The 23,854-nt window shown below is 54.0% G+C and overlaps 2 protein-coding genes across 8 annotated transcripts; both read left to right on the top strand.

The window, feature by feature from the left end:
• Positions 1-3,263: 3,263 nt before the first annotated feature.
• On the top strand, positions 3,264-6,650 carry NME4 (NME/NM23 nucleoside diphosphate kinase 4). 3 transcript variants are annotated; one of them, XM_040635637.1, is made up of 5 exons: positions 3,265-3,425; positions 4,968-5,101; positions 5,371-5,472; positions 5,584-5,696; positions 6,212-6,650. In XM_040635637.1, exons 1-5 carry the CDS (start codon positions 3,335-3,337, stop codon positions 6,333-6,335), a joined length of 564 nt encoding a protein of 187 aa, XP_040491571.1. In that variant the 5' UTR covers positions 3,265-3,334; the 3' UTR covers positions 6,336-6,650. The 3 variants fall into 3 exon arrangements, with proteins under 3 accessions (XP_040491572.1, XP_040491571.1, XP_040491573.1); XM_040635639.1 differs by lacking the exon at positions 3,265-3,425 and adding an exon at positions 4,269-4,377; XM_040635638.1 differs by lacking the exon at positions 5,371-5,472 and having other exon boundaries at positions 3,264-3,425.
• A 1,220-nt stretch (positions 6,651-7,870) lies between these two features.
• Positions 7,871-23,793, top strand: DECR2 (2,4-dienoyl-CoA reductase 2). Of its 5 annotated transcripts, none has more exons than XM_040635635.1 (9): positions 7,871-8,110; positions 12,136-12,204; positions 13,326-13,377; positions 13,957-14,092; positions 15,784-15,908; positions 15,980-16,073; positions 16,280-16,384; positions 16,859-17,070; positions 23,183-23,793. In XM_040635635.1, the coding sequence occupies exons 1-8, from the start codon at positions 8,031-8,033 to the stop codon at positions 17,068-17,070; spliced, it is 873 nt and encodes a 290-aa protein (XP_040491569.1). In that variant the 5' UTR covers positions 7,871-8,030; the 3' UTR covers positions 23,183-23,793. The 5 variants fall into 5 exon arrangements, with proteins under 5 accessions (XP_040491569.1, XP_040491568.1, XP_040491567.1 ...); XM_040635634.1 differs by lacking the exon at positions 23,183-23,793 and adding an exon at positions 20,870-21,007; XM_040635633.1 differs by lacking the exon at positions 23,183-23,793 and adding an exon at positions 18,077-19,233.
• The last annotated feature ends 61 nt before the right edge of the window (positions 23,794-23,854 follow it).

Below are 23,854 nucleotides of genomic sequence, written 5' to 3'. Positions count from 1 at the left end.
CCTTTTTTTTTTTTTTTTTTTTTTTTTTTTTACTGTCCCCATAGCTTTGTCTTTTCCAGAGGGTCATGTAGACTTTTCAGATAGCTTCTTTCATTTAGGAATATGCATTTGATTTTCCTCCATGACTTTCTTGTGGCTTGATAGTTCATATCTGTAATTACTGAATAATACCGCATTGTAGGGTTGCACCGGAGACTGCTTATCCATGCACCTGCTGAAGGACATCTTGGTTGCTTCCAAGTCTGGCAATCGTGAATAAAGCTGCTATAAATATGTATGTGCAGATTTTTGTGTACATACATTTTATTTTCTTCTTTTTTTCTTTTTAAAGATTTATTTACTTATTTATTTGACAGAGAGAGAGACAGCCAGCGAGAGAGGTAACACAAGCAGGGGGAGTGGGAGAGGAAGAAGCAGGCTCCCAGCAGAGGAACCTGATGTGGGGCTCGATCCCAGGACTCTGGGATCACGCCCTGAGCTGAAGGCAGACGCTTAATGACTGAGCTACCCAGGCGCCCCATGTACATACATTTTCAACACATTTGAATAAACACCGAGGAGCATGATTGCTGGATCACACGTTTTGTTTTCTAAGACACGGCCAAACTGTCTTCCGGGGCGGCTGCACCATTTTGCATTCTCACCTGTAGTGAGTGAGAGTTCCCGTTGCTCCCCATACTGGTTAGCGTTTGGTGCTGTCTGTTTTTGAATTTTGGCTCGTCTGATACCTTCATGGTGTTTTTTTATGTTCTTAATTTTAATAGAGTTGACTTTGTCAATACTTTCCTTTATAATTAGTGCTTATTGTGCCTAAAGAAAGTCTTCCCCACAGAGAGCTGTGAATGTATTTTCCCATCTTCTAAAAGCTTTATAGATTTGCCTTTCGTATTTCAGTCTTTCATCTGCTTGAAACTTTTCTCTTTCTTTCTTTTTTTCTTTCAAGATTTTTTTAATTCATTTTATTTTAGAGAGAGAGAGCACTCATGTGCATGAGCTGAGGGAGGGGCAAAGGGTGAGAGAATCTCAAGCCAACTTCACCCTGAGCTCATGACCTGAGCTGAAACCAAGTGGACACTTAACTGACTGAGCCACTCAAACACCCCAAATCTTCTCAATAAGGATTTGTAATTTTCAGAGTATAAGAAATCAAAAGAGAAATCAGAAAATACTTTGAGATGAATGCAAATGAGACAGGCATATAAAAACTTACAAAATACAGTGAAAGCAGTGTTTATGGGGACATTTATAACTGTAAATGTCTATACTAAGAATGAAAAAAGTCTTATAAAAATTAATAAATGGGGGGACCTGGGTGGCTCAGTCTGTTAAGAGTCTGACTCTTGGTTTCAGCTCAGTCACAATCTGAGGACCCACATTGGGCTGGGGGGGGTACTCAGCAGGGAATCTGTTTCTCTCATTCTCTCTCTCCTTCTGACCCTCCCCCACCCCCACTCGTGCTGCTCTCCGTCTCTCAAATAAATAAAGGGAAATCTCACTAAAGGGGGGTCAGGAGGTTAGACAGGGGGAGCCCATCACTCACCATCAGTTACAGGAGGAATTTTCAGTTACAGACTCCAACAGAAATGTCATTTATGGACCTCAACAAAAGAATCATCAACAAGAAAGAATCATGAATTACAAGCCCCAACAGGGAAAGATGTACATGGGATCTCCTATAAGAAATCAATCACCCCTGCAACTCAGTCAAAAAGAGACCCTCATCACCCTGTGCTCTTGTTTCTCTCCAATGGACTTTGTGTTCAAAACAATACCTCCTAACTTCCTCCTCCGTCTCCATAAAATAGAGTTCGTCTCCACGGTTTGTTGGACTTGCCTGAAGTTTTGCTTTAGCTTGCATACCTCAAATTCCAATTCTCTGTTATTCTTTTCTTTTTAAAGTTTTGATTTATTTTTCTGGTAATCTCTACACCCAATGTGGGGCTCGAACTCATGACTTGAGATCAAGAGTCATATGCTCCATGGATTGAGCCAGCCAGATGTCCCAATTCTCTGTTATTCTCGAATAAACCCATTTTTGCTAATAAAATCATGGACTATTCCATTTTTAAAAATATTTATTTATTTATTTTAGAAAGTGAGAGAGAGGACACACGTGAGCATGCAGTGAGAGGGGCAGAGGGAAAGAGAGAAGCGTTAGCTGACTCTGCACTGAGTGCGTGGGGCTGGATCTCCTGACCCTGAGATCATAACCTGAGCCAAAACCAAGAATCAGATGCTTAACTTACAGAGCCACCCAGGTGCCCCAGGACTATTTTTAAGGTTAGCAATCTCAAAGCAGTAACCTAACACCCCATGTTAAGCTAGTGGAAAAAGAAGGCTACTTGTAGTCAATATTTTACTGGAGATTCTAGCCAGAACAATTAATTAAGAAAATGAAATAAAAGGCATCCAGATTGGGAAGGAAGAAATAACTATCTCTATGCCCATATGACATAATTTCGTGCATAGTAAATCGTAAGGAATCCACTAAAAAACTACTGGAACTAATAAATGAGTTCAGCAAAGTTGCAGGATACGAGATTAACACACAAAAATCAATTGTATTTTTATATACTTTCAATGAACAATCAAACATGAAATTAAGCAAACAATCCCATTCACAGCAACATCAAAAAGCATATAGGAGGGGCGCCTGGGTGGCCCAGTCGTTAAGCACTTCCTTCCTCTCAGGTCGATCCGAGTCTGGGATCGAGCCACACCTCAGGCTCCCTGCAGGGCTCCTGCTTCTCCCTCTCCCACTCCCCCTGCTTGTGTTCCCTCTCTCGCTGTCTCACTCTCTGTCAAACACATAAATAAATAAAATCTTAAATAAAAAAAAGCATCTATGATTTTTCAAAAACTCATTACCTAACATCTAGTAGATTAGATTTAGATTTAGAACAGTAGCTGGTCACCATTACTACCCCAACCAACCGTGTTGGAAGAAAACACCTGTTTCTGAACCCCGCCCCTCTCTCCCCCCGCCCCGCCCACCCTTTCCCTCCCCCTCCCTCTTCCTCCCTCCCCCCTCCCTCCGCCCCGCCCCTTCCCCCGCCCCGCCCCCTTCTCTCGCTCCTCCCCCCTCCGCCCCGCCCTCCCCTTCTCTCGCCCCTCCCCCGCCCTCCACTCCGCCCCCTTCTCTCGCCCCTCCCGCCCTCCCGCCTCCGTTACTCCGCCCCGCCCTCCCCTTCTCTCGCCCCTCCCCCGCCCTCCGCTCCGCCCCGCCCTCCCCTTCTCTCGCCCCTCCCTCGCCCTCCGCTCCGCCCTTTCTCTGTCGGGGCTCAGTCGCCCGCGCTCTTTCTGCGCTCAGCCAGCGGCCCGCGGGCCGAGGGTCATGGGCGGCCTCTTGGGGCGCGCCGCGCTGCCGGCGCTGCTGAGCGGCCCGCGGGTCCCGGCCCCCAGCCTGCTCGCGCGCCCCAGCTCGGGTGAGTGGCCTGCGACCCGCGGAGGGAGGAGGCGGGCGGGGGGCGTAGCCCGGTCTTTGTTGGCCGGGCGTCTGCCGGACTTTGTAGATGGGCTCGGGTTCTCGCCGGGCGCGCCGGGGGCGCCCTGCACGTCTTTCCCCAGCTCTCACCACCCGCCCACCGCCCCAGGTTGGTTGGGGGCGGGGAGCGGCTCCAGAGCAGGAGGCCTGGTGGCCACAGGAGGCAGTGATGAGGGTCCCCGCGGGCTGGGGCTGCTGAGGGGGACATTTTGAGCAGAGCAACGCTCCCCACGGAGCCGCTGCCCTGGGGGCCTTTTCGCCAGGCCCTAACTCCGTCTGGCCCATCCCCGCCTGGGTCCTAGGGCCAGTATCTGTGGCCGGTTCTCCCCCTCACTGCGGCCCGCAGGGTGCTCCCTGAGAGCCAGACGTCTTGGTGTTCCAAATGCCGGAGTGAGTGAACTGCCGTCTTGCAAGGGACAGGCCAGCTGGTAGCAGGCCAGGCTACACAGAGAGCCCCGAGGCGCTGTGCTTTAGGGGTACAAACCAGCCCCCCGGGGGGCTTCCTGCGCTGCACTTCCTTCAGTCTGGAAGTGGTGGGCGCCCACTGCCTGCCGTCCAGGCCCAGCACACGTTATGGGGTGGGAAGGGGCAGCTGCAGGCACCCCCAGGGACACTGGCCTGCCCCGACTCTGCATTTGTCTTCCAGTTCTGCTCTCCCCCTCAGCAGGACTTTGGGACGTCCAGGGTGTAGGCTCCCCTGAAAAGCACATTCGACCCTAGACCCAGGGCTGAGGGTTAGTGTAGGGGCTGTAAGGGGTGATGATGCCTCCCGTCTCCCTGGCAGTGTCACCTAGAAAACAGAAGGACTGGGCCAGGGCTCAGTCCTGTGCTTGGGCCTGGAAGCCGCCTGCCTTGAAACCCTCCAGCAGCACAGAGTTCTGGCCGAAGAGGTTGTAAGTGGAGGAGCCCTCTAGAGTCTCCCCACCTGCAGACAGGAAGCCCTCGCCCTTGCTTCTCAGTCCCTAGCTCCCTTTTGTCCTGTAGTGTGGGCAGAGTGCACATCACTACTCCCTGGTTTCCCTGCCATTCCTTCACCTCAGACCCACAGGATGAGCTTTGGGTCCTTCCTCGTGTGGCTGGGAGTTCAGACAGTGTCTGTGCCATCCCTCGGAAGGACAGGAGTCAAAAGCAAGGCCAACAGCATGCTTTCCTTCCGGTGTGGCCTCTGAGCCGAGCTGTGCCTCCGCAGCTCTTGAAGATGCCTTCTCAGGGACACTGGGTCCATCATGGGTGCTCCTGCCACTGCGCGGGAGGAGCCACGGCCGCTCCCGACAGGCTGGAAGCACCTGGGGACCCACTGCCCTGTTGGTCCCTGAAAGGCAGAGTCATGCTAGGCATTTGTTGGCTGGGGACCCTGCACTTCTCCCATCCAGAGCTGCTCTGGTAGCGGCACTCAAGCCCACGTGACACCTGGGCTGTGGCCAGGGAATCCAGGTTCAGGGAGATGTGAAAGGGGAGGCACCTGATTCCCCCTTTTCCAAAGGAGGGTCCTCCTGGACCCGGGAGCGGACCCTGGTTGCAGTGAAGCCAGATGGGGTGCAGCGGCGGCTTGTTGGGGATGTGATCCAGCGCTTTGAGAGGAGGGGCTTCAAGCTGGTGGGGATGAAGATGTTGCAGGTACCGGGGCTCTAGACCCATGGGTGTCCTTGAGGGGATCGGGGGTGGGGGGCTTCTCATGGACTTCAGCCCTTCATATCTCAGCCCTGTATCAGGAGGAGTATCCTGGTGTTGGCAGTAGAAGGCAAGGGGTGGGGAGGTATCTGCCGATGTGCCAGCCCATGTAGGTATTATTTGCAAAGTGCCCTGAGGTCAGGACACCATGGTCACTGCCCCAGTGCCCAGCGGCTCCAGGGGCTTCTCTCACCTTTTGCCCCAATGCCACCCAGGCACCAGAGAGAGTCCTTGCTGAGCACTACCATGACCTGCAGAGGAAGCCCTTCTACCCAGCCCTCATCAGCTACATGACCTCTGGCCCCGTGGTGGCCATGGTACGGCAGGCAGGGGCGGTGGAAAGGGTGGAGGGCCCTGGGCTGAGCCCAGAGCTGCTGAGTCCTTGGCGATACCCACCTCTCCCAATCTCCTTTATCTTTGTGCTGCAGGTCTGGGAAGGCCCCAACGTGGTCTGCTCCTCAAGGGCTATGATAGGACACACCGACTCAGCTGAGGCTGCCCCCGGCACCATCAGGGGGGACTTCAGCATCCACATCAGCAGGTCTGGGGGCCCTGACCCACTCAAGCCACTGGAGCTGGTGGGCCAGCTCATTAGGGTTGAGGAGGGCCTGAGTGTGGGGTGGTAGTCTGCTCCTAAGGCAGATCCACGGGACCTGGGGATCTTTCTGGGCCACAGTAAAGCCACAAGAGATTTTCGATGCTGGGATGCTACACACACCTGATGTTTGCTAGAACAGTTTTTTCAAAGCTGTTTGCACACAGGACATGATAAAGCATTCTCTATGGGTTGTGTCTTGCCAAACACCCTGAGGGGTTGGCACGGGACAACTGGTGGAAACATGAGGCTCCCAGAAACTGTCTGGGCTGGCCATGAGGTTGTGGGTAAGAGGCCAAGGTCAGGCGGGAACCAGTCTTCCAGTCCTGTTCTTGCTTTCCCCTCTGCAGAATGCCGGGCTTCCTCTTCTTGACAGTAGGGGATTAGCAGATAGTTCCCAGGACCCCCAAGGTGCACACTGAAGTCTGTGCCTTACCTTTGCTGCCTATCATTTGGCACAGGAATATCATCCATGCCAGCGACTCCGTGGAGGGGGCCCAGAGGGAGATCCAGCTCTGGTTTCAAAGCAGCGAGCTGGTGGACTGGGCAGACGAAGGCCACCAGAGCAGCGTCTACCCACCCTGAGCGCTCAGGCTGCCCTCAGCCACCCCAGCAGCCACCCAGGATCAACTACCTCTGTCGTCCGGAACTGGAGCCCACACCCGTGGTCGGCCCTGCTGTCCCAGACCACCTCCCAGTCTGCCTTCTGCCCCACCCCAGCCCAGAGGGCTTGAGCAACCAGCTCTATGTGCCTTTTAGTATCCTAAGCCAGTAAGAAATTGGACCAAATCCTTTCTGTACCAAAGTGCCAGACAACCTTTGGGGCATCTCCTAAAGTGTGTAGTGTAACCTCTCTTCCCCCAAAGGGCAGTGGGACATTAAAATTCACTGTGTTGTGTAGGGGGGTGGATCGTTTATTACAGTTTCTGCCACCTCTGAGGTAGGGATGAGTGCTTGATGCAGCGTTGTAAGAATTTGAGAGTGGAAATCAAGCTTACTCTCACACACCAGTGGGGCATCGATAACGTTGTTGAATGTATCAACAGGCAGAGGTCCAAAGACCTACAGCCTGAAATGTGGGGGAATCCAAGCTGAGTCCTGGAGCTGGTGCTGCTTCAGCCCCCATTCATCTGATCATGCTGAATGAGGAGCTGCCTGCCTTGGGCAGGGCTGGACGGTGGCAAAAAGGGGTGAGTAGGGGGCCCACTAAAACCACCCCCAGGGCAGAAGGCCTTTCATGGCCTCATACGGTGGAGACTGACTGGACCTGCCTGTGTCTACTTGTATTCACGTCGGCACTACACACATCACACCTCACCTCGGTCCTCAGATGTGTCCCTGGTCCCTTGTCACAGGTACTGGACATTGCATATCATTACACCTGCTGAGGCCGCCTTGGTCCTCACCGCTTCTTGCCGTCTATATAAAGGGTGCCCTGATCCTGGATTCACAGCACCAGTTGCGGCACGGGTGAAGTGCCCTGACCTTCTTAATGGGTCATGAAACTGGTCATTTTGGGAACTGGCGCTGGGGTTGGCCACCCGAGGGGAAGGCTTTCCTGGGCTCTAGTCTCCTCTCTTTGCCTTTGTCATATTTACGCAACAATGAAGGGAGGTGCCCGGGAGGCGGGGGCGTTTAAACGCTAAGTGCCCCCCCCACCAGGTGTTTTAAAGGCAGAGCGGGGCGCCCGCGAGCGCCACCTTAACCCGAGAACCTAGTATCTGCTGTGAACCGCTGGCTCCGGCTACAGCACTGATGTCCGATCTTACCAAAAAGATTCCGACCTACAGGGGTCGGACGCCCACTCGGCCCCCGCCTTGGGGACCCACCCGCCTTACTACGCCTGCGCGCGCCGCGACCGACCTCCAGTCCCAGCAGACCGCGCGGCCGAGGTGACGAGAAAATCCTAGGAGGAGCTACGGCCGCCGTGGGCGGGGCTAGCAGGCGGTCGGCCGCCGTGGGAGGAGCGTCACGAGGAACAGGAGGGGGCTGTGGGCGGGGCGTGCTGGGCGGAACAGGGGGCAGCTGTGGGCGGGGCTTCTGGGAGGAACGGGAGAACTCTGTGGGCGGGGCTACCGGGCGCCGTTGGGCGCCGTGGGCGGGGCGTTCTAGGCGGAAGAGTAGGCAGCTGTGGGCGGGGCTAGTGGGGTGGTCGGGCGCCCGGGGCAGGCGGGCTGGATCTCGGTCCTTCCCAGTTGCGGGGCGCTGACGCCCAGGGAGCGCGGGGGGTCTCGGAGGCCCCGCTGCTGCCGGATCCGGGCAGGTCCCGCGCTGAGCGCCATGGCCCAGCCGCCGCCCGACGTCAGTGAGGACGAGTGTCTCCCTGAGTACCGCTACCTCTTCTGCCCCGACCTGCTCCGGTGAGGGCCGAGTTGGGGGCTGGGGGGGGGGTGCAGCCTCTGTAGAAGTGGTCGGGAACTGCGCTTTTACTGGGATGCGTGGGGACCCCGTGCCTGGCGGCCGGACAGTCCGGATGTCTGGGAGGTCCTGGCCACGCAAGTGCTCTGGAATTTTAACCTTTGCACTGTTGGGTGCAGGTTTTGTTTGTCCTGGTCAGTGGTCGTGGGTGTGCCCCGTGGTGGTCCTTTGAGGGTGGGAGTGAGGGGCAGGTGGAGGAAGGCTTGTATGTCTTGAAAACATTTCTCACTGGATTGATAAATTTATTATCATTTTTAGGTAGGCTCCATGCCCAGCGTGGGGCTTGAACTCATGACCCTGAGATCAAGAGTCTCAGGCTGTATTGACCAAGCCACTCGGGCGCCCCTAGTTTGTGTGTGTGTGTGTGTGTGTGTGAAAGAGAGAGAGAGAGAGGGTGAGCGGCAGGCAAAGGGAGAAGCAGGGTCCCCCCTGAGCAGGGAGCCCGATTGATACAGGACTCGATCCCAGGATCCTGGGATCATGACCTGAGCAGAAGACAGGCTTCACCGACTGAGCCACCCAGGCGCCCACGTTTTTCCATTTCTTTGTGTCTTCCTCAATTTCTTTCATGATTGTTCTTAGTGGTTATTTTTTAAGATTTTATTGATTTATATGGGAGAGAGCACAGACGGAGAGGGAAAGGGAGAAGGAGAAGCAGACTCCCCACCCAGCAGAGAGCCCAGTGTGGGGCTTGATCCCAGCACCTTGAGATCATGACCTGAGTTGAAGGCAGACGCTTAACAGCCTGAGCCACCCAGGTGCCCCTCTATAGTTTTCTGAGTACAGATCCTTTGCCTCTTTGGTCAGGTTTATTCCTAGGTATCTTATGGTTTTGGGTGCAGTTGTAAATGGGATCGACTCCTTAGTTTCTCTTTCTTCAGTCACATTGTTAGTGTATAGAAATGCCCCTGATTTCTGTGCATTGGTTTTGTATCCCGCCACCTTACTGAACTCCTGTATGAGTTCTAGCAGTTTCAGGTGGAGTCTTGTGGGTTTTCCACATAAAGTATCATATCACCTACAAACAGCAAGAGTTTGACTTCTTCTTTGCCGTTTTGGATGCCTTTTATTTCTTTTTGTTGTCTGATTGCTGAGGCTAAGACTTCTAGTCCTGTGTTGAACAGCAGTGGTGATAGTGGACATCCCTACCGTGTTCCTGACCTTAGGGGAAGAGCTCTCAGCTTTTCCCCATTGAGAATGATATTTGCTGTGGGTTTTTCATAGGTGGCTTTTATGATATTGAGGTATGTTCCCTCTATCCTTACACTGAAGAGTTTTAATCAAGAAAGGATGCTGTACTTTGTCAAATGCTTTTTCTGCGTCTGTTGAGAGGATCATATGCTTCTTGTCCTTTCTTTTATTAATGTCGTGTATCATGTTGACTGATTTGCGAATGTTGAGCCAGCCTTGCAGCCCGGGAATAAATTCCACTTTGTCAGGGTGAATAATCCTTTTAATGTACTGTATTTTGGTGAGAATTTTTGCATCCATGTTCATCAGGGATATTGGTCTGTAATTCTCCTTTTTGGTGGGGGTCTTTGTCTGGTTTTGCGATCAAGGTAATGCTGGCCTCATAGAATGAGTTTGGAAGTTTTCCTTCCATTTCTATTTTTGGAAACAGCTTCAGAAAAATAGGTATTAATTCTTCTTTAAATGTTTGATAGAATTCCCCAGGGAAGCCATCTGGCCCTGGGCACTCTTGTTTGTTGGGAGATTTTTGATTACTGCTTCAACTTCCTTGCTGGTTATGGGTCTGTTCACATTTTCTATATCTTCCCATTTCAGTTTTGGTAGTTTATATGGCTCTAGGAATGCATCCATTTCTCATTTGTTGGCATATAGTTGCTCATAATATATTCTTATAATTGTTGTATTTCTTTTTTTTTTTTTTTTAAGATTTTATTTATTTATTTGACAGAGAGAGAGAGACAGCCAGCGAGAGAGGGACCACAAGCAGCGGGAGTGGGAGAGGAAGAAGCAGGCTCATAGCAGAGGAGCCTGATGCGGGGCTCGATCCCAGGACTCTGGGATCACGCCCTGAGCCGAAGGCAGACGCTTAATGACTGAGCCACCCAGGCGCCCCATAATTGTTGTATTTCTTTGGTGTCAGTTGTGGTCTTTCCTCTTTCATTCATGATTTTATTTATTTGGCTCCTTTCTCTTTTTTGTTTGATAAGTCTGGCCAGGGGTTTATCAATCTTGTTAATTCTTTCAAAGAACCAGCTCCTAGTTTCGTTGATCTGTTCTACTGTTCTTTTGGTTTCTGTTTCATGGGTTTCTGCTCTGATCTTTATTATTTCTCTTCTTCTGCTGGATTTGGGCTTTATTTCTGTTCTTTCTCCAGCTCCTTTAGGGGTAGGGTTAGGTTGTGTGTTTGAGACCTTTCTTGTTCCTCAAGAAAGGCTTGTTTTTGCTTTTTTGAAGATTTTATTTATTTATTTATTTATTTGACACAGAGAGAGTGAGCATAAGCAGGGGGAGCGGCAGGCAGAGGGAGAGGGAGAAGCAGGCTCCCCACTGAGCAAGGAGCCCAATGCAGGGCTTGAGCCCAGGACCCTGGGATCATGACCTGAGCTGAAGGCAGATGCTTAACGCTGGGATCACGCTCTGAGCTGAAGGCAGACGCTTAACGACTGTGCCACCCAGGCGCCCCCCCCCCCTTTTTATTTCTTGAAGGGCTGGTTTAGTGATCACAAATTATTTTAGGTTCTGTTTGTCCTTCTATTTTGAATGACATCCTAGCTGAATCAAATATTCTTGGCTGCATATTTTTCTCATTTAGCACCCTGAATATATCATGCCAGTCCTTTCTGGGCTGCCAGGTCTCTACGGATGGGTCTGCTGCCAGTCTGATGTTTCTATCCTTGTAGGTTATGGACCTCTTGTCCCGAGCTGCTTTCGGAATTTTTTCTTTGTCTCTGAACTTTGCAAGCTTTACTATTATATATCGAGGTGCTGACCTATATTTATTGATTTTGAGGGGGGGTTCTCTGTGCCTCCTGGACTTGAATGCCTGTTTCTTTCCCAAGATTAGGGAAGTTCTCAGCTATAATTTGCTCCAATATACCTTCTGCCCCCCCTTCTTCTTCTTCTGGGACCCCAATTATTCTAATATTGTTTCGCTTTGTGGTATCACTTATCTCTCACATTCTTCCCTTGTGATCCAGTAACCATTTATCTCGTTTTCTCAGTTTCTTTATTCTCCATCATTTTGTCTTCTAGATCACTAATTCTGTCTTCCGCTTCATTTATCCTAGCAGTTAAAGCCTCTATTTTTTTTTTTTAAAGATTTTATTTATTTATTTGACAGAGAGAGACAGCCAGCGAGAGAGGGAACACAAGCAGGGGGAGTGGGAGAGGAAGAAGCAGGCTCCCAGCGGAGGAGCCTGATGTGGGGCTCGATCCCATAACGCCGGGACCACGCCCTGAACCGAAGGCAGACGCTCAACCGCTGTGCCACCCAGGCGCCCCTAAAGCCTCTATTTTTTATTGCATCTCACTGATAGCCTTTTTTATTTCGGCTTGTTTGTATTTTAGTTCTTTTATTTCTCCAGAAAGGGATTCTCTAGTGTCTGCTATGCTTTTTTCAAGCCCAGCTAGTGTCTTTATAATCGTTATTCTGAACTCTAGTCCTGACATCTTGCTTATTCCATACTCATTAGGTCCCTGTAGTCAGTACCGCCCCTTCTTCTCTTTTTTTGAGCTGAGTTTTTCCATCTTGTCTTTCTGTCCAGAGAAGAATAGATGAACGAGAGAACAAAATACTAAAATGACAACAACGACCCCAGAGAAATATACACTAAAGAAATCAGAAGAGACCCGAAACTGAAAAAAAGAGAGAGAGAGAGAGGGAATAAAATCAGACAGGTGAACAGAACAGAGCAATACACTGGACCCTGTGTATATTTTGGCCTGTTTGTTAGAAAGCTAGGGAGCTATCTCTTTAAAGTGCTTCCTTTTTCCTTAGGGACAAAGTGGCCTTCATCACAGGTGGTGGCTCTGGGATCGGGTTCCGGATTGCTGAGATTTTTATGCGGTGAGCACTGCTCTGTGTACTCTGTGCGCCCCCCCCCCCCCGAAACTCACTGTACCTTGCATGGACCCTGCTGGATCCCTGGGCAAGATGCTGGTGGGTGGTAGGAACTCCTCTAGGCAGCAGGCCATTGGAGAGCCTCTGAAAGGGGTCATATGCTTTCCTGGGGGAGGCAGTACTCTAGGGTCTCCTCCTAGAGGTGAGCTGAGACTGTGGCTCTGGCCTCAGGACCCCCATTTGTACAAAGAGGAAGGGTTCAACCAGGTTGAGGTAACTACTGCCAAGCTCCCTGGGGTCTTGCCAAGCCAGGGTCAGGGTGAGCCACATTGACCCCAGCAGTGTGCAGAGCACAGTGTCTCTTGGGACATGAGCTCTGTGACCTTATGTCCAGGTCAACTGCGTGTGACCCCCACACAGGAAAGGGCCAGAGTTGGACTGGTGTTGGGGGAAAGAGGAAGCCTGTTGATATCCTAGGGACCCCTTCCCAGTTTTTTCCAGGCCCCCTGTTTTCATACCAGAGAGGTAGGTCTCCCTAGATGAGATTTGGGGATTCATCCATTCCTGGTGAATTCATTTCTCAAGCTGGTGGCTTTGTACATGTTGCTTCTATGAGTAGAACGTGGCCCTCTGTGCTGAGGGTCATTTTGAGGACTAGGTGGGACCTGCTTAGCAGGTGGTAGCTACTGTGGTTGCTGTGAGGCTGAGTTTGTCAGGAGGTGAGGCAGGGCAGGCACCCTGGCCTCAGAATGGGCCCTCCTTGTCCTTCACTCCAGCCTCATAGGGAGAGGCTGGGGGGACCCAGCAGGCCCCATGCAGATCTGAGGCTCACAGCTGCTTCAGTGCAGTGCACGTGGTGTTTGGGGCAGGACCCACAGCTCTTCGTGGCTGGGATATCCCATGCCAGGGAGACCCAGACAAGAGACCCCAGGCTGGGCATCTACAGTGCCACTCAGCTTTGCTCAGGCACCTGTGTTCTCTGCAAGCTGTACCTTTGGCCCCGGGCTGGTGCTTCAGCCTAAGAGATCCTTGGGGGAAAGGAGCTCTGCTGAGAATGCCAGGTAGGAGGCCACCTGGGTGTGTCCCTTGCACCTTGCCACCCTCACACCTGCCCTCTGGCTTTGCAGGCATGGCTGCCACACAATCATTGCCAGCAGAAGCCTTCCAAGAGTGTCAAAGGTGAGGGGTCTCTCCTGTGTCCACCCCATCCCTGGGTGGCTCTGGGGGCCCAGAGCCTGTGCCTGGAGAGTCCTGAGGCTCACCAAAACCTGCTCCTCCCACATATGGAGCTTCAGTGCGAGTGGCCTCCCAGAGGTACCCCCAGGCTTCTTACAACATCTCATTATTGTGAGGAGAGTTGGGTGGTACTGTGGCCCCAAGAGAGATCTCAGCTCATAAGGACTTTGAGGGCGGTTCTCATGTCTCGTCCACCTGGGAGGAGACTCTCAGCACTGCCACAACTGGTCTCTGGGCAGGGACTGGAAGTCAGCTAGAGCTGCCGTCCACCCCTGACCCGGGACCAGTGGCCTGGAGGGTAACGTGGAAGGAGGAGCCCGGGGCGAGGGGGAGAGACTGGGGTATCTTAGAAGTGTCCACTAGGGGCTGTGGCCCCGTAGAGTGGCCAGTTGCCAGCTGTGCCTTCCCAGAGTGGGGTCCAGCAACAAACCCTGGCTGTCCAGCATCACCTGGACACATCACCCTTGTCAGATTCAGAAGCCACTGGGCTGCTGCCCACCTCTCTTTCTGTCTGGCTTCCAGTCTGCCACAAAGCTGGCTGCTGCCACTGGCCAGCGGTGCCTCCCTCTATCTCTGGACGTTCGAGCCATCCCAGCCATCACAGCCGCCGTGGACCAGGCACTGAAGGAGTTTGGGAAAATCGACATTCTCGTTAACTGTGAGTGGCTGACGGGGGAGGCCCGGGGGCTTCTAATGGGTCGGCAGTACCGGACCTCCCTGTTCAGTGGCTTCAGAACTCCTGTCCCGGGCCCCAGGCTCCTTCTGGGTCAGTACAGTCATGGCCCAGGTGGACATCCTGGGAACTCTGCCTACTCACGGAGTCAGGGCATTCTCATGTCCCAAAATTCTCCCTTCCAAAAAAAAAAAAAAAAAGAAAGAGGCGCGCCTGGGTGGCTCACTCAGTTGAGCGTCTGCCTTCCTCTGTGGTCATGATCCCAGGGTGCTGGGGTAGGGCCCCCGTGGGCCTCCCTGCTCAGCGAGGAGCCTGCTTCTCCCTCCCCTCCGCCTGCCTCTCTGCTTACTTGTGCACACACTCTTTCTCTCTCTCTGATAAATAAATAAGTTCTTAAAAAAAACTTTTTTTAAAAAGAGATAGACTTAGTTATTTTAGTAGAGTTTTAGATTTACTGAGCAATCGAGCAGCTAGTACCTAGAATTCCGTGCACCCCCACACACAGTGCCCCCTGGTGTGAGCAGCTTGCATTTGTCAGAGTCGATGAACCAGTACGGTCCATGCTCTTAGCCGTAGTCTGCAGTTGATGTCAGGGTTCGCTCTTTGCTGAAATTCCCTTTAAAAACATACGGTGTATTGATTTTCTGCAGCTAACAAGGTACCATGAGCTGAGTAGCTTACAACAATAGAAATACATTCTCCTACACTTGTGGAGGTCCCAAATCCAAAACCAAGGTGTCGGCAGAGGCCCCTCCCAAGGGTCCAGGGGAGGGTCTGTTCCGGGCCTTTCTCTCAGCTTCTGGTGTTGCTGGCAATCCTCGGTGCTCCTTGGCTTGGGGCTTCTCTGCATGGGCTCCCCCATGTGTCTCTGTCTTTTCCCCTTCTCTTAGGAGGACACCTGTCTTGGATTTAGGCCCCCTCATCCCAGGTGATATCATCTTAATTTGATTGCATCTGCAAAGATCATATTTCCAAATAAAATCACATTCACAGGTACCAGCGATTAGGATTTCAGCATGTCTTTTTAAATTATAATAATAATTTATTAAAGATTTTATTTATTTGGGGGGGAGCTGAGGGGGAGAGGGAAGCAGACTCTCCATCCCTATTATTAATCCCTATTATTATAATTTTTATTTTGTAGATGTGGGGAGGAGAGAGAGTCTTTTTTTTTTTTTTAAGATTTTATTTGTTTGACAGAGACAGATACAGCGAGAGAGGGAACACAAGCAGGGGGAATGGGAGAAGGAGAAGCAGGCTTCCCGCTGAGCAGGGAGCCGGATGCAGGGCTCGATCCCAGAATGCTGGGATCATGACCAGAGCCGAAGGCAGACGCTTAACGACTGAGCCACCCAGGCGCCCTGAGGAGAGACAGTCTTAGGCAGGCTCCATGCTGAGTGCAGAGTCGGACCCGGGGCTCGGTCTCACAACCCTGAGAGCATGACCTGAGCTGAAATCAAGAGTCAAATGCTTAACTTACTGAGCCCCCCAGGTGCCCCGTCAGTGTATGTTTTTGAGGGACATAATTCAACCCATGATGTCCATCCTGCCCTGTCATTTAAGAATTTACCCAAGGGCTTGGGCCCCTTCCCTGTCCAGCCTGGACCGTGCTGAGGGCCCTTGTGTCCTATTGCCTGGGGCTCCAGCACCAGCCGCTGTCTTCTTGCACCCTGCAGGTGCAGCTGGAAACTTCCTGTGCCCTGCCAGTGCGTTGTCCTTCAATGCTTTTAAGACCGTGATGGACATCGACACCTTGGGCACCTTCAACACATCTCGTGTACTTTATGAGAAGTTCTTCAGGGTGAGTGTTGCCTCTACCTGGGTGACGTCTCCTCTGGCCCCCCACTCACTGCGCTCCCCCATGTGTTCCAGGACCATGGAGGCGTGATCGTAAACATCACTGCGACCCTGGGTACCCGGGGGCAGGTGCTTCAAGTGCATGCAGGCTCTGCCAAGGCAGCTGTGGGTACGGCTCCCCCTCTGGTCTGCATGCCTGGGCTCCCTTTGGGTCCCTCTCCTGCCTGTCCCTGGAAGCCACCAGTGTCCCAGTGAAGCTAAGCCCAGTGGTGGGCAGTGGAGAGGCCTGGCCCTGAGCCCTGACTCACACCCGAGCCACCCCAGAGAGCAGAGTAGCCCTGCATCCCCCCTCATGCCTGCCTGTCTTCTCTCCAGATGCAATGACAAGGCACTTGGCTGTGGAGTGGGGTCCCCAGAACATCCGTGTCAACAGCCTCGCCCCTGGCCCCATCAGTGGGACAGAGGGGTTCCGGCGGCTGGGTAAGCATCTTGGGAAGCCCCGCGCCCCACAGTGCTCCCGTGGGATCTCTGCCACCTGGCTGGGATAGGCCCAGGATAAGGACTGCTTCCTCACGGCTCACAGGGCTGCAGAGAGGCTGTCTAAAGCCAAGTCTTGGCCATTCTCAGTGAGCACACCTGTGATAGACTAAGGGTTGGCCAGACGTGGGCAGCTGCTTCTTGGAAGTAGAGGCCGCAGAGCTGCTGGCCTTGATATGTGAGCCAGACACAAAGGGGGCCACCCATTAGAGCTTCCAGAACCTGGACAGGGTGCATGTCAGAGCCCTGTGCTGGTTCTATGGCCGCGTCCATACCTTGCCTGTTCCTGCTCTGCTGGGGTGGTGCTGACAATGCCCCCAGTGTTCCTGGACGTGGTTTGGGGAGAGCTGGGCAGAGGAGAGTGGAGGGTCCTGGGTCCTAGGGCTCACAGGGTTGAGCCTCCTTCTGCCCTTCTAGGTGGCCCCCAGACCAGTGTCAGCGCAAAGACTCTGGCCATCCCCCTGCAGAGGCTGGGCAACAAGACAGAGGTCGCCCACAGTGCACTGTACCTGGCCAGCCCTTTGGCGTCCTACGTGACGGGCGCCGTGCTGGTGGTTGACGGCGGGGCATGGCTGACATTCCCCAATGACATCAAGTTGCTGGCAGATTTCGCGTCTGCTAAGCTCTAGGTGATGTGCTGCTCTCGCCTTCTGGGGGTCCCCTCTGTCCTTGGGCCCCTTCCTGAAACCCCCATCCAGTGGGCCGGTGTTCACTGTTTTGGGCCCCGATGTGTCTCCCCTGAATCCCTTGGGTGTATTTTTAGACATGTTTTGGGCACTTTTGGGTTTTGACTACCCCAGCAGATCAAACCATAGTAAGGCAAGGCTCAGGAGGGGTCTTGAACAGATGGGTCGTGCTGGGAGGGGGCCCAGCCCAATGTAGCTGCACCCCAGACCTCAGGGCCTCCTGCAAATCAGGACAGGCATGGCTTGCCTGCAGCGGGTGGGAACCCCTCTCTTTGGGAGCTCTACTGGGTGACCGTCTCTGGAGGCCTGAGGGCCTGCTGGGCCCATGGGGGTAGAGGGAGGATGCCATTGCTCTCCGCCTGCCGCTTTTCTCCCTCTAGTCCTGGTGCCGGGTGGGCCTGCGAGGCCTGCGCACCTGCTTCTCTGAGCACCAGATTCCTCCGAAGAAGGCTGAGGAGGTGCCTGGGGCTCTGAGCTCCTCTGTGCCCCAAGCCTCTTGGGTCCCCATTGCGGGCTGGTGGCAGAAACGCTCTAGGGCCGTGGCTGGCTCCCATCCTGCCTCTGAGGGGTGGGTGTGGTGGAGGGACATTCCAGGAGCTCACAACCTGTGGTCACACCATGAAGCCGTGGTGGGAGCCGGTTTCCACGGTGACCGCCATCCTGCCTGGAGGTGGGTTTGTTGGTGGACACAAGCGATGCTGAGAAGCGCCTCTTCTGAAGGCCTCTGTGGTTTGGTTGCAGGCAGACACGTTCTCAGGGCCCATGGCATGTGGGCGGCCAGGCAGCAGGAGGGTGTGGGCCCCAGGCCAGCCCCCCCCAGTCACTAGGATGAGGAACGTTCATCTTGGGGGGCTCTGGGAGGTTGCAGAAGGGGCTCATGGTATCCCCCCCCCCATGCACTGGGCCTGGCTGCCTGTTGCCCTCTATGGGCGCTGATGTGGACCTGCAGCATTCCTCCTACCCGAGTCTGGCCACTCAGGGCTGCTGCCCAGGGCGTGTGCAGGAGGCAGAAGCTGGTGCCCCTCGGCTTTCCCCTGTGACCTTGGCATCTGCTGGAGTTCTGACAAGCACTGGATGGCTGAAGTCAAGGAGCTGTTCTGAAGGGACGCTGGTCCACAGTCCCTCTGGGACTTCTGGGATGCTTCCTGCGGCGCTCCTCCCAGGACTGCCTCCCACCACCAAACTGGACAATCTCAGCAGGATCCGAACCAGAGACTGGCCCCTCCTCCAGGAACTGTGCTGTGTCTACATCCCTCCCCGTGGCCCCACCTCCCGTGCTCAGGTGGGAGTGACCAGGCAGTGAGGCCACCTGCTCACCTGCCTACACCCCATGGATGTCTGCCAGGGGGACTCTGACATTCTGGAGCTCCCTTGGGAGTGGACCTGGGATCCGATCTGGGGTCTGCGGCTGTCCCCCCCGTCTGCCCTGCCTCATCCCAGCCTGGGGGGGTCTTTGTGGTCTTTGGCCTGTGTCCCCTGCATGCTGAGGTGGCTGCACTGCCTGGCTGTAGAAAGCAGGGCATTTCAGGCTCCCGTCTTCCCTTCCTTGTTCCTCTGCTTGGGGATCTTACTCCACAGGGGGAAGCCAGACCAGGGAGGATAGAAAAACATGTTTGATCCCTCCCACCCCAGGCCTGGGTATTGGGCTGCAGATGGGACCCCCTGGTTGGGGCACACCCATCCCTCTCAGCCGTTGGCAACATGCACTGGGTTGTCCCCCACCTCCCCTGGAGTCTGTCCTTTGCGGGTACATCCCAGTGGACTTCGTCCTGTGCCATTCAGGGCCTGACTTTCTAGGCCCTCCAGTGGGCCATTGTCGTCACCAGCACCCTCTCATAGGCCCAGAGGGGTCAGGAAATTCTGGCGTCTCATTTGTTCCTTCGATGATCACTCTTTGACATTCATGCCAGGACCTAAGGAAGCCACTTGGACCCTAGGATTTGTTTTCTGTGCTGTTCGTTAGAAACTCCGAGATGGCCTTGTACGGGAGGTGCTCAGAGCTGTTGTCTGGCTGGGCACACAGCCCCCTCCTCCCTGTCTGTACCACCGTTTACGTAAGCGGAGGTCCTAGCGTTTTGCCAATAAATGCATTTCCCTAAAAAAAAACTCTTATTACTATGAGACAATTCACTGGACTTTGCAAAAGTTTGTAGAAGGAAAAGGAAGACACTAGAAAAGAATCACCAGCTCGAGATGGGGGTGTTTCCTTCCTGTCTTTTTTCTGTGAGGAGTTTGGAAACCTCTTCCCACCTAGTTCTTGAAGCCCCCATCCTTGGGCAGGTGAGCCCATCCTGAGGCAAGGGGAGGCTTTCTGCTTCCCTGGTGGGTGGGGGTGTGCTCAGACCAGCCAGGTCCCCAAGGTGACCACGTTCCCTGCAAGGTCCTGGTCTGCTCCTGGGCAGTTCTGCTCACCGTTGGAGGATGGAGCTTGAGCCCTCTGCCCCAGATGCCACACTCACATGTCCCTTGTCCAGTCCTTTCCTTCTGTGAAAAGAGACCCTCCCTGCCTTCGAGAGTGCAGGGGGAACCACGGCAGCCAAGAGCCCACCTGGCAGAGGGGGTCCCTGCATGTGCTATTTAAGGTGCTTCATGGGGCGCCTGGGGGGCTCAGTGAGTTGAGCGTCTGACTCTTGATCTCAGCTCAGGTCTTGATTTCAGGGTCATGAGTTCAAGTCCCACAGGGGGCTCCGTGCTGGGCGTGGAGCCCATTAAAAATAATAATAATAAAAAAATAAAATAAAGGTGCTTCTTGTCACGGAGACCAGAATGTGGTGGCATCGAGTCCAGCAGCGAGGCAGGCCGATGGGTCCTTCTCACGCTTCTGGGTGGAAAAAGAAGGCGGTGAGACTAGTTACTGGGGAGGTTGGCCAGTGAGAGACAGAGGCTGTCATCAGAGCCCCCGCCTCCCCCCACCAGGTTGGGCCTTTTCCTGAAGGAGGCCCTGGGGGTGGCCAGAGGTAGGGTCATGGCCACGCTCTGCTGCCTTTGAAGCTTGGGTCGCACAGTTGAGGTAAAAGCATTGTCTCACGGGGGTGTGGTTAAGAAAGGCCACCTGCTGGGTCTCCACAGCGCCTTGGTTCCAGGAAGGGCCGAGTCTGGAAAGCAGGTTGCAAGAGCAGGCCTTTGATTACTGCCTCAGTCAGGTTCTCCAGAGAAACAGAACCAATAGGGTGTAGATAGATACAAGGAGGTTTGTTTTAGGGATTGGCTCACGTGACCGTGGAGTCCAAGAAGTCCCACCGTCTCCATCTGCAAGCTGGAGACGGGAAAGCGAGTGGTGTGATTTTAGTTCAAGGACGATGGTCTGAGAAACAGGGGCTCTGGCAAGAAGAATGGACATTCCAGCTCAAGCAGAGAGAGGAGGAGTCGTCCTTCCTGTGCCTTTCCATTCTCCTGGGGCCATGGGCGGATTGCACTGGTGGTGCTGCCCACATTGCTGATGGCAGACCATCCTCACTCTGTCCACTAAACCATGCCGGTCTCTTCCAAAAATACCCAGAAACTATGGCTTGTGCGTGATGGGTGGTTGGCTGTGAGATAGGTCCTGTCCGCTTGGCTTCCTGCACCAGGGCGGCTGCCGGGGGCCCCTCGGTCTCAGGCACAAGCGGTGGCACCCCCTGCCTGGTGGGGACGCTGGTGGGCGTCAGGTACAGACCGGCGGGGGTGTGGGCAGACAGCCCCTGCAGCGGCGCTCTGGCTCCGTGGCGATGGGCAGAGAACTAGCTTCTCCCGTTTCGCACAGGCCGTCTCTGCATCCCCGAGGGAATGTCAGGTTCTGGGAAAGGAGGGGTGATTGCTTCCGTGAACCCCAGTCAGAGTGCTCCGAAACCTTCGCTGCGGAAGCCCGTCGACAGGCCCGCCAACTCGGGCTCCCCTTGAACGGGCGGCGGTGCTCGACTCTCGTCCCTCGGCCACGGGGCAGCGTCTGCCGAAGCGGAGGGCTGTCGACCACGAAGAGCCTGCCGCGCGCCCCTCCGGCATCTTCGCCCGGGTCTCAGGGAGCGGAACACGGCGTGGAAAGCACTGCAGGCCTCGCCTGCTGAATGAACGAAGGAGCAGATCTCCGCGCTTCACCCTCGGGCATCCCGAGCCACACGGCGATTCCCGGGACGTCGGTGTGACGCAGTGGACAGCGGGGCGTGTCTGCCTTTGTGTCAACGGAGAGCAAAGGAAACCTTCAAATTGCCTGAAATAAGGAGTGCTGATTTGGGGGAGTTTCTCTCGGCTTACTCCTCCTGTTGCCATGGTAACTTGGTAAAATTTGACTGCGGCTTGCATGCGCTAGCTTTGTCCTTTGTGTCACCTTGGAAAGGCCCGGAGGTCAGGCCCAAGCACGACACTGGTTTCCCGAATGCCGGACTTGTGGTGCACGTGCTGTCCCCATGTCCGTCTCTGGTCGCTCTGGGTCGTTCACCTTGTTCCCCCCATCTTCCTCTCCCCTCTCTTTCCTGCCCCGTGCACCGTGGCATCTGCAGGGGCTAGGCCACCCCAGTGGGGCGTAAAAGATTTGGGAGGCAGAGGGAGACCTCCTCGCTCAGACGCTGTCCAGCCACAAGTACACACGGGGCACCTGCTTTTGCCCAGCACCCGGCTGAGGACTGAGGTGTGAGCACAACTGACTCTAACTTCCAGTCTTCTCTCCACCTTGGCATCTGCACAAGGGGCCCTCTGAGTGAGCAGGAAGAGCGAGAGGATGAATCCCCGAGAGTCCACACAACCTGAGGCTCAGCAGGGGCGCCTGGGTGGCTCCATCCCTGACGCGTCTGCCTTCGGCTCAGGTCGTGACCGCAGGGTCCCAGGAGCGAGCCCCGCATCGCGCCCCCTGCTCAGCGGGAGCCTGCTTCTCCCTCTGCCCCTGCTCACGCGCGTGCTCGCTCTCTCTCTCTAATAAATACATAAACTCTTAAAAAAAATTTTTTTTGAGGCTCAGCAGATGTTCCTCTCTCCTCTGACCTTCACATCATTTTGTCCTTATCTTATGGGCCAAGCCCCCACCCGATGCTGCGTGTCCCCATGAGGGTCTTGCTCATTCCTGGCTCTGCACAGAGACCCAGTCACGCTGCAGCTCAGCGGTGGTGTCCTTTTGAGCAGATGGGCTCTCTGGGGTCAGGCTTTCCCAGGTGGGGTTATGGGGCCCCTCAGGGTGTGTGTGGATGCATGCGGCAGAACTCTACTCTGACTGTTCAGATCCAAAGAGATGGAGTGTGTAAGAATGCTGCTGGGCTCTCTCACTGGCTCCAAGGGTAGGGTGCGCTGGAGCTTGGGGCCCCAGGGCTCTAGGGCCCAGGACCGAGCATCCCTTCCTTCTTGTACCCCTACCTGTCCCTGTGAACCCGCAGCTCTCTCTCTGACCAGGTCCCAGCCACTGTGTATACAAGTGTAACCCGACCCCGGCGCAGAAAGCCAGCGTTCCTTCCGTCAGGTTCACATCCAAAGTTCTGAGGAAAGGTGCACATTCACTCCATTTGGATGCGGAGTCTGGCTCTTAACAATAAACCGTGGCCAAAGGTCGATCACATCATATGAACATGACAACTCCCATGACAGCCGTGGGCTTGGAGAAGGGCTGCTTCTAGAAAATGTGTGTTTACAGACCATCCCACGTGGATCCTGACTCACACGAAACAAACTCACTAAAGTCCAGTGTGCAGCCTGCCATGCTGATAATGTGTGTGTGTGCGTGCTCTTTTCCAGGGACCGGGTGAGTCTTAGGTCCCCTCCCTGGTGAAGCCCAAAGGCCAGCTGGGAGATGGCAGAGGCTGCCTACTCTGATGCTCCATCCAGCTTCTCCCCTCGTGTCTCAGGACCGGGGCTCTGTCCAGCTCAGCCCATCTGTCCTGGGGACCGTGGGGGAGACCGAATCTTTCTTTCGACTTCCCCTTTCGTTGCTCTTCCTGACTTGGTGCTTCAGGGAAGCAGCCCCACAGCGACTGGGAATGGATGGACGTCATGGTGCCGGTCTCTGGGAGTAGACCCATATAACCTTGCCAACGGCTAGAAGACTCTCTAACTCTTTATTCACGTGTTTTGATTACCTCTTGCATTATTTCTTCAGGTAACAAGTGTAATCAGGATGGATCTCACTAACTGAACTCGCAGAGGAGAACTTTTCTGTCAGGTCTTGGAGTCTGAGGGGCACCTCATCACATCCATATATCAAAGCATCTCAAGGAGATGGACCTGACAGGTGTCTTTTTTTTTTTTTTTTAAGATTTTATTTATTTGAGAGCGAGAGCACAAGTGAGGGGAGGGGCAGAGGGAGAGGGACAAGCAGATGACCCACTGAGCGCAGAGCCCAACATATGGGGCTTGATCCCAGAACCCCGAGATGTTGGCCTGAGCAGAAACCAAGAGTCGGACACTCAACCAACTGAGCCACCCAGGTGCCCCTGACAGGTGTCTCGTGATGGCTGAGAAAAGTCTGTCGGAAATACACAGAATTATGTAATGAGCACTGGGTATTATGTAAGACTGATGAACCACTGACCTCTACCTCTGAAACCAATGATACGTTACCTGTTAATTAATTGAATTTAAATAAAACAAAACAAAAAATACACAGAATTAACTCTTAACTCTTCCACCACCACATGTAATGAGGACAATTTTTACACAGTGGGAGAAGAATGATGGGTATTAGATGTTCATCTCTTTGAAAAGTAGGACCTGAAGCCAAAACAAGGAAGTTCTGAATCCCATACAAGCCTCTGGCCCGCTGGCTCCTCTC

Source organism: Ursus maritimus, unplaced genomic scaffold (genome assembly GCF_017311325.1).
Source record: "Ursus maritimus isolate PB19 unplaced genomic scaffold, ASM1731132v1 scaffold_2, whole genome shotgun sequence".
Taxonomy (NCBI): domain Eukaryota; kingdom Metazoa; phylum Chordata; class Mammalia; order Carnivora; family Ursidae; genus Ursus; species Ursus maritimus.
Note: the sequence above shows the minus strand (reverse complement) of the source record. Positions and strands in the feature narration are given on the sequence as shown.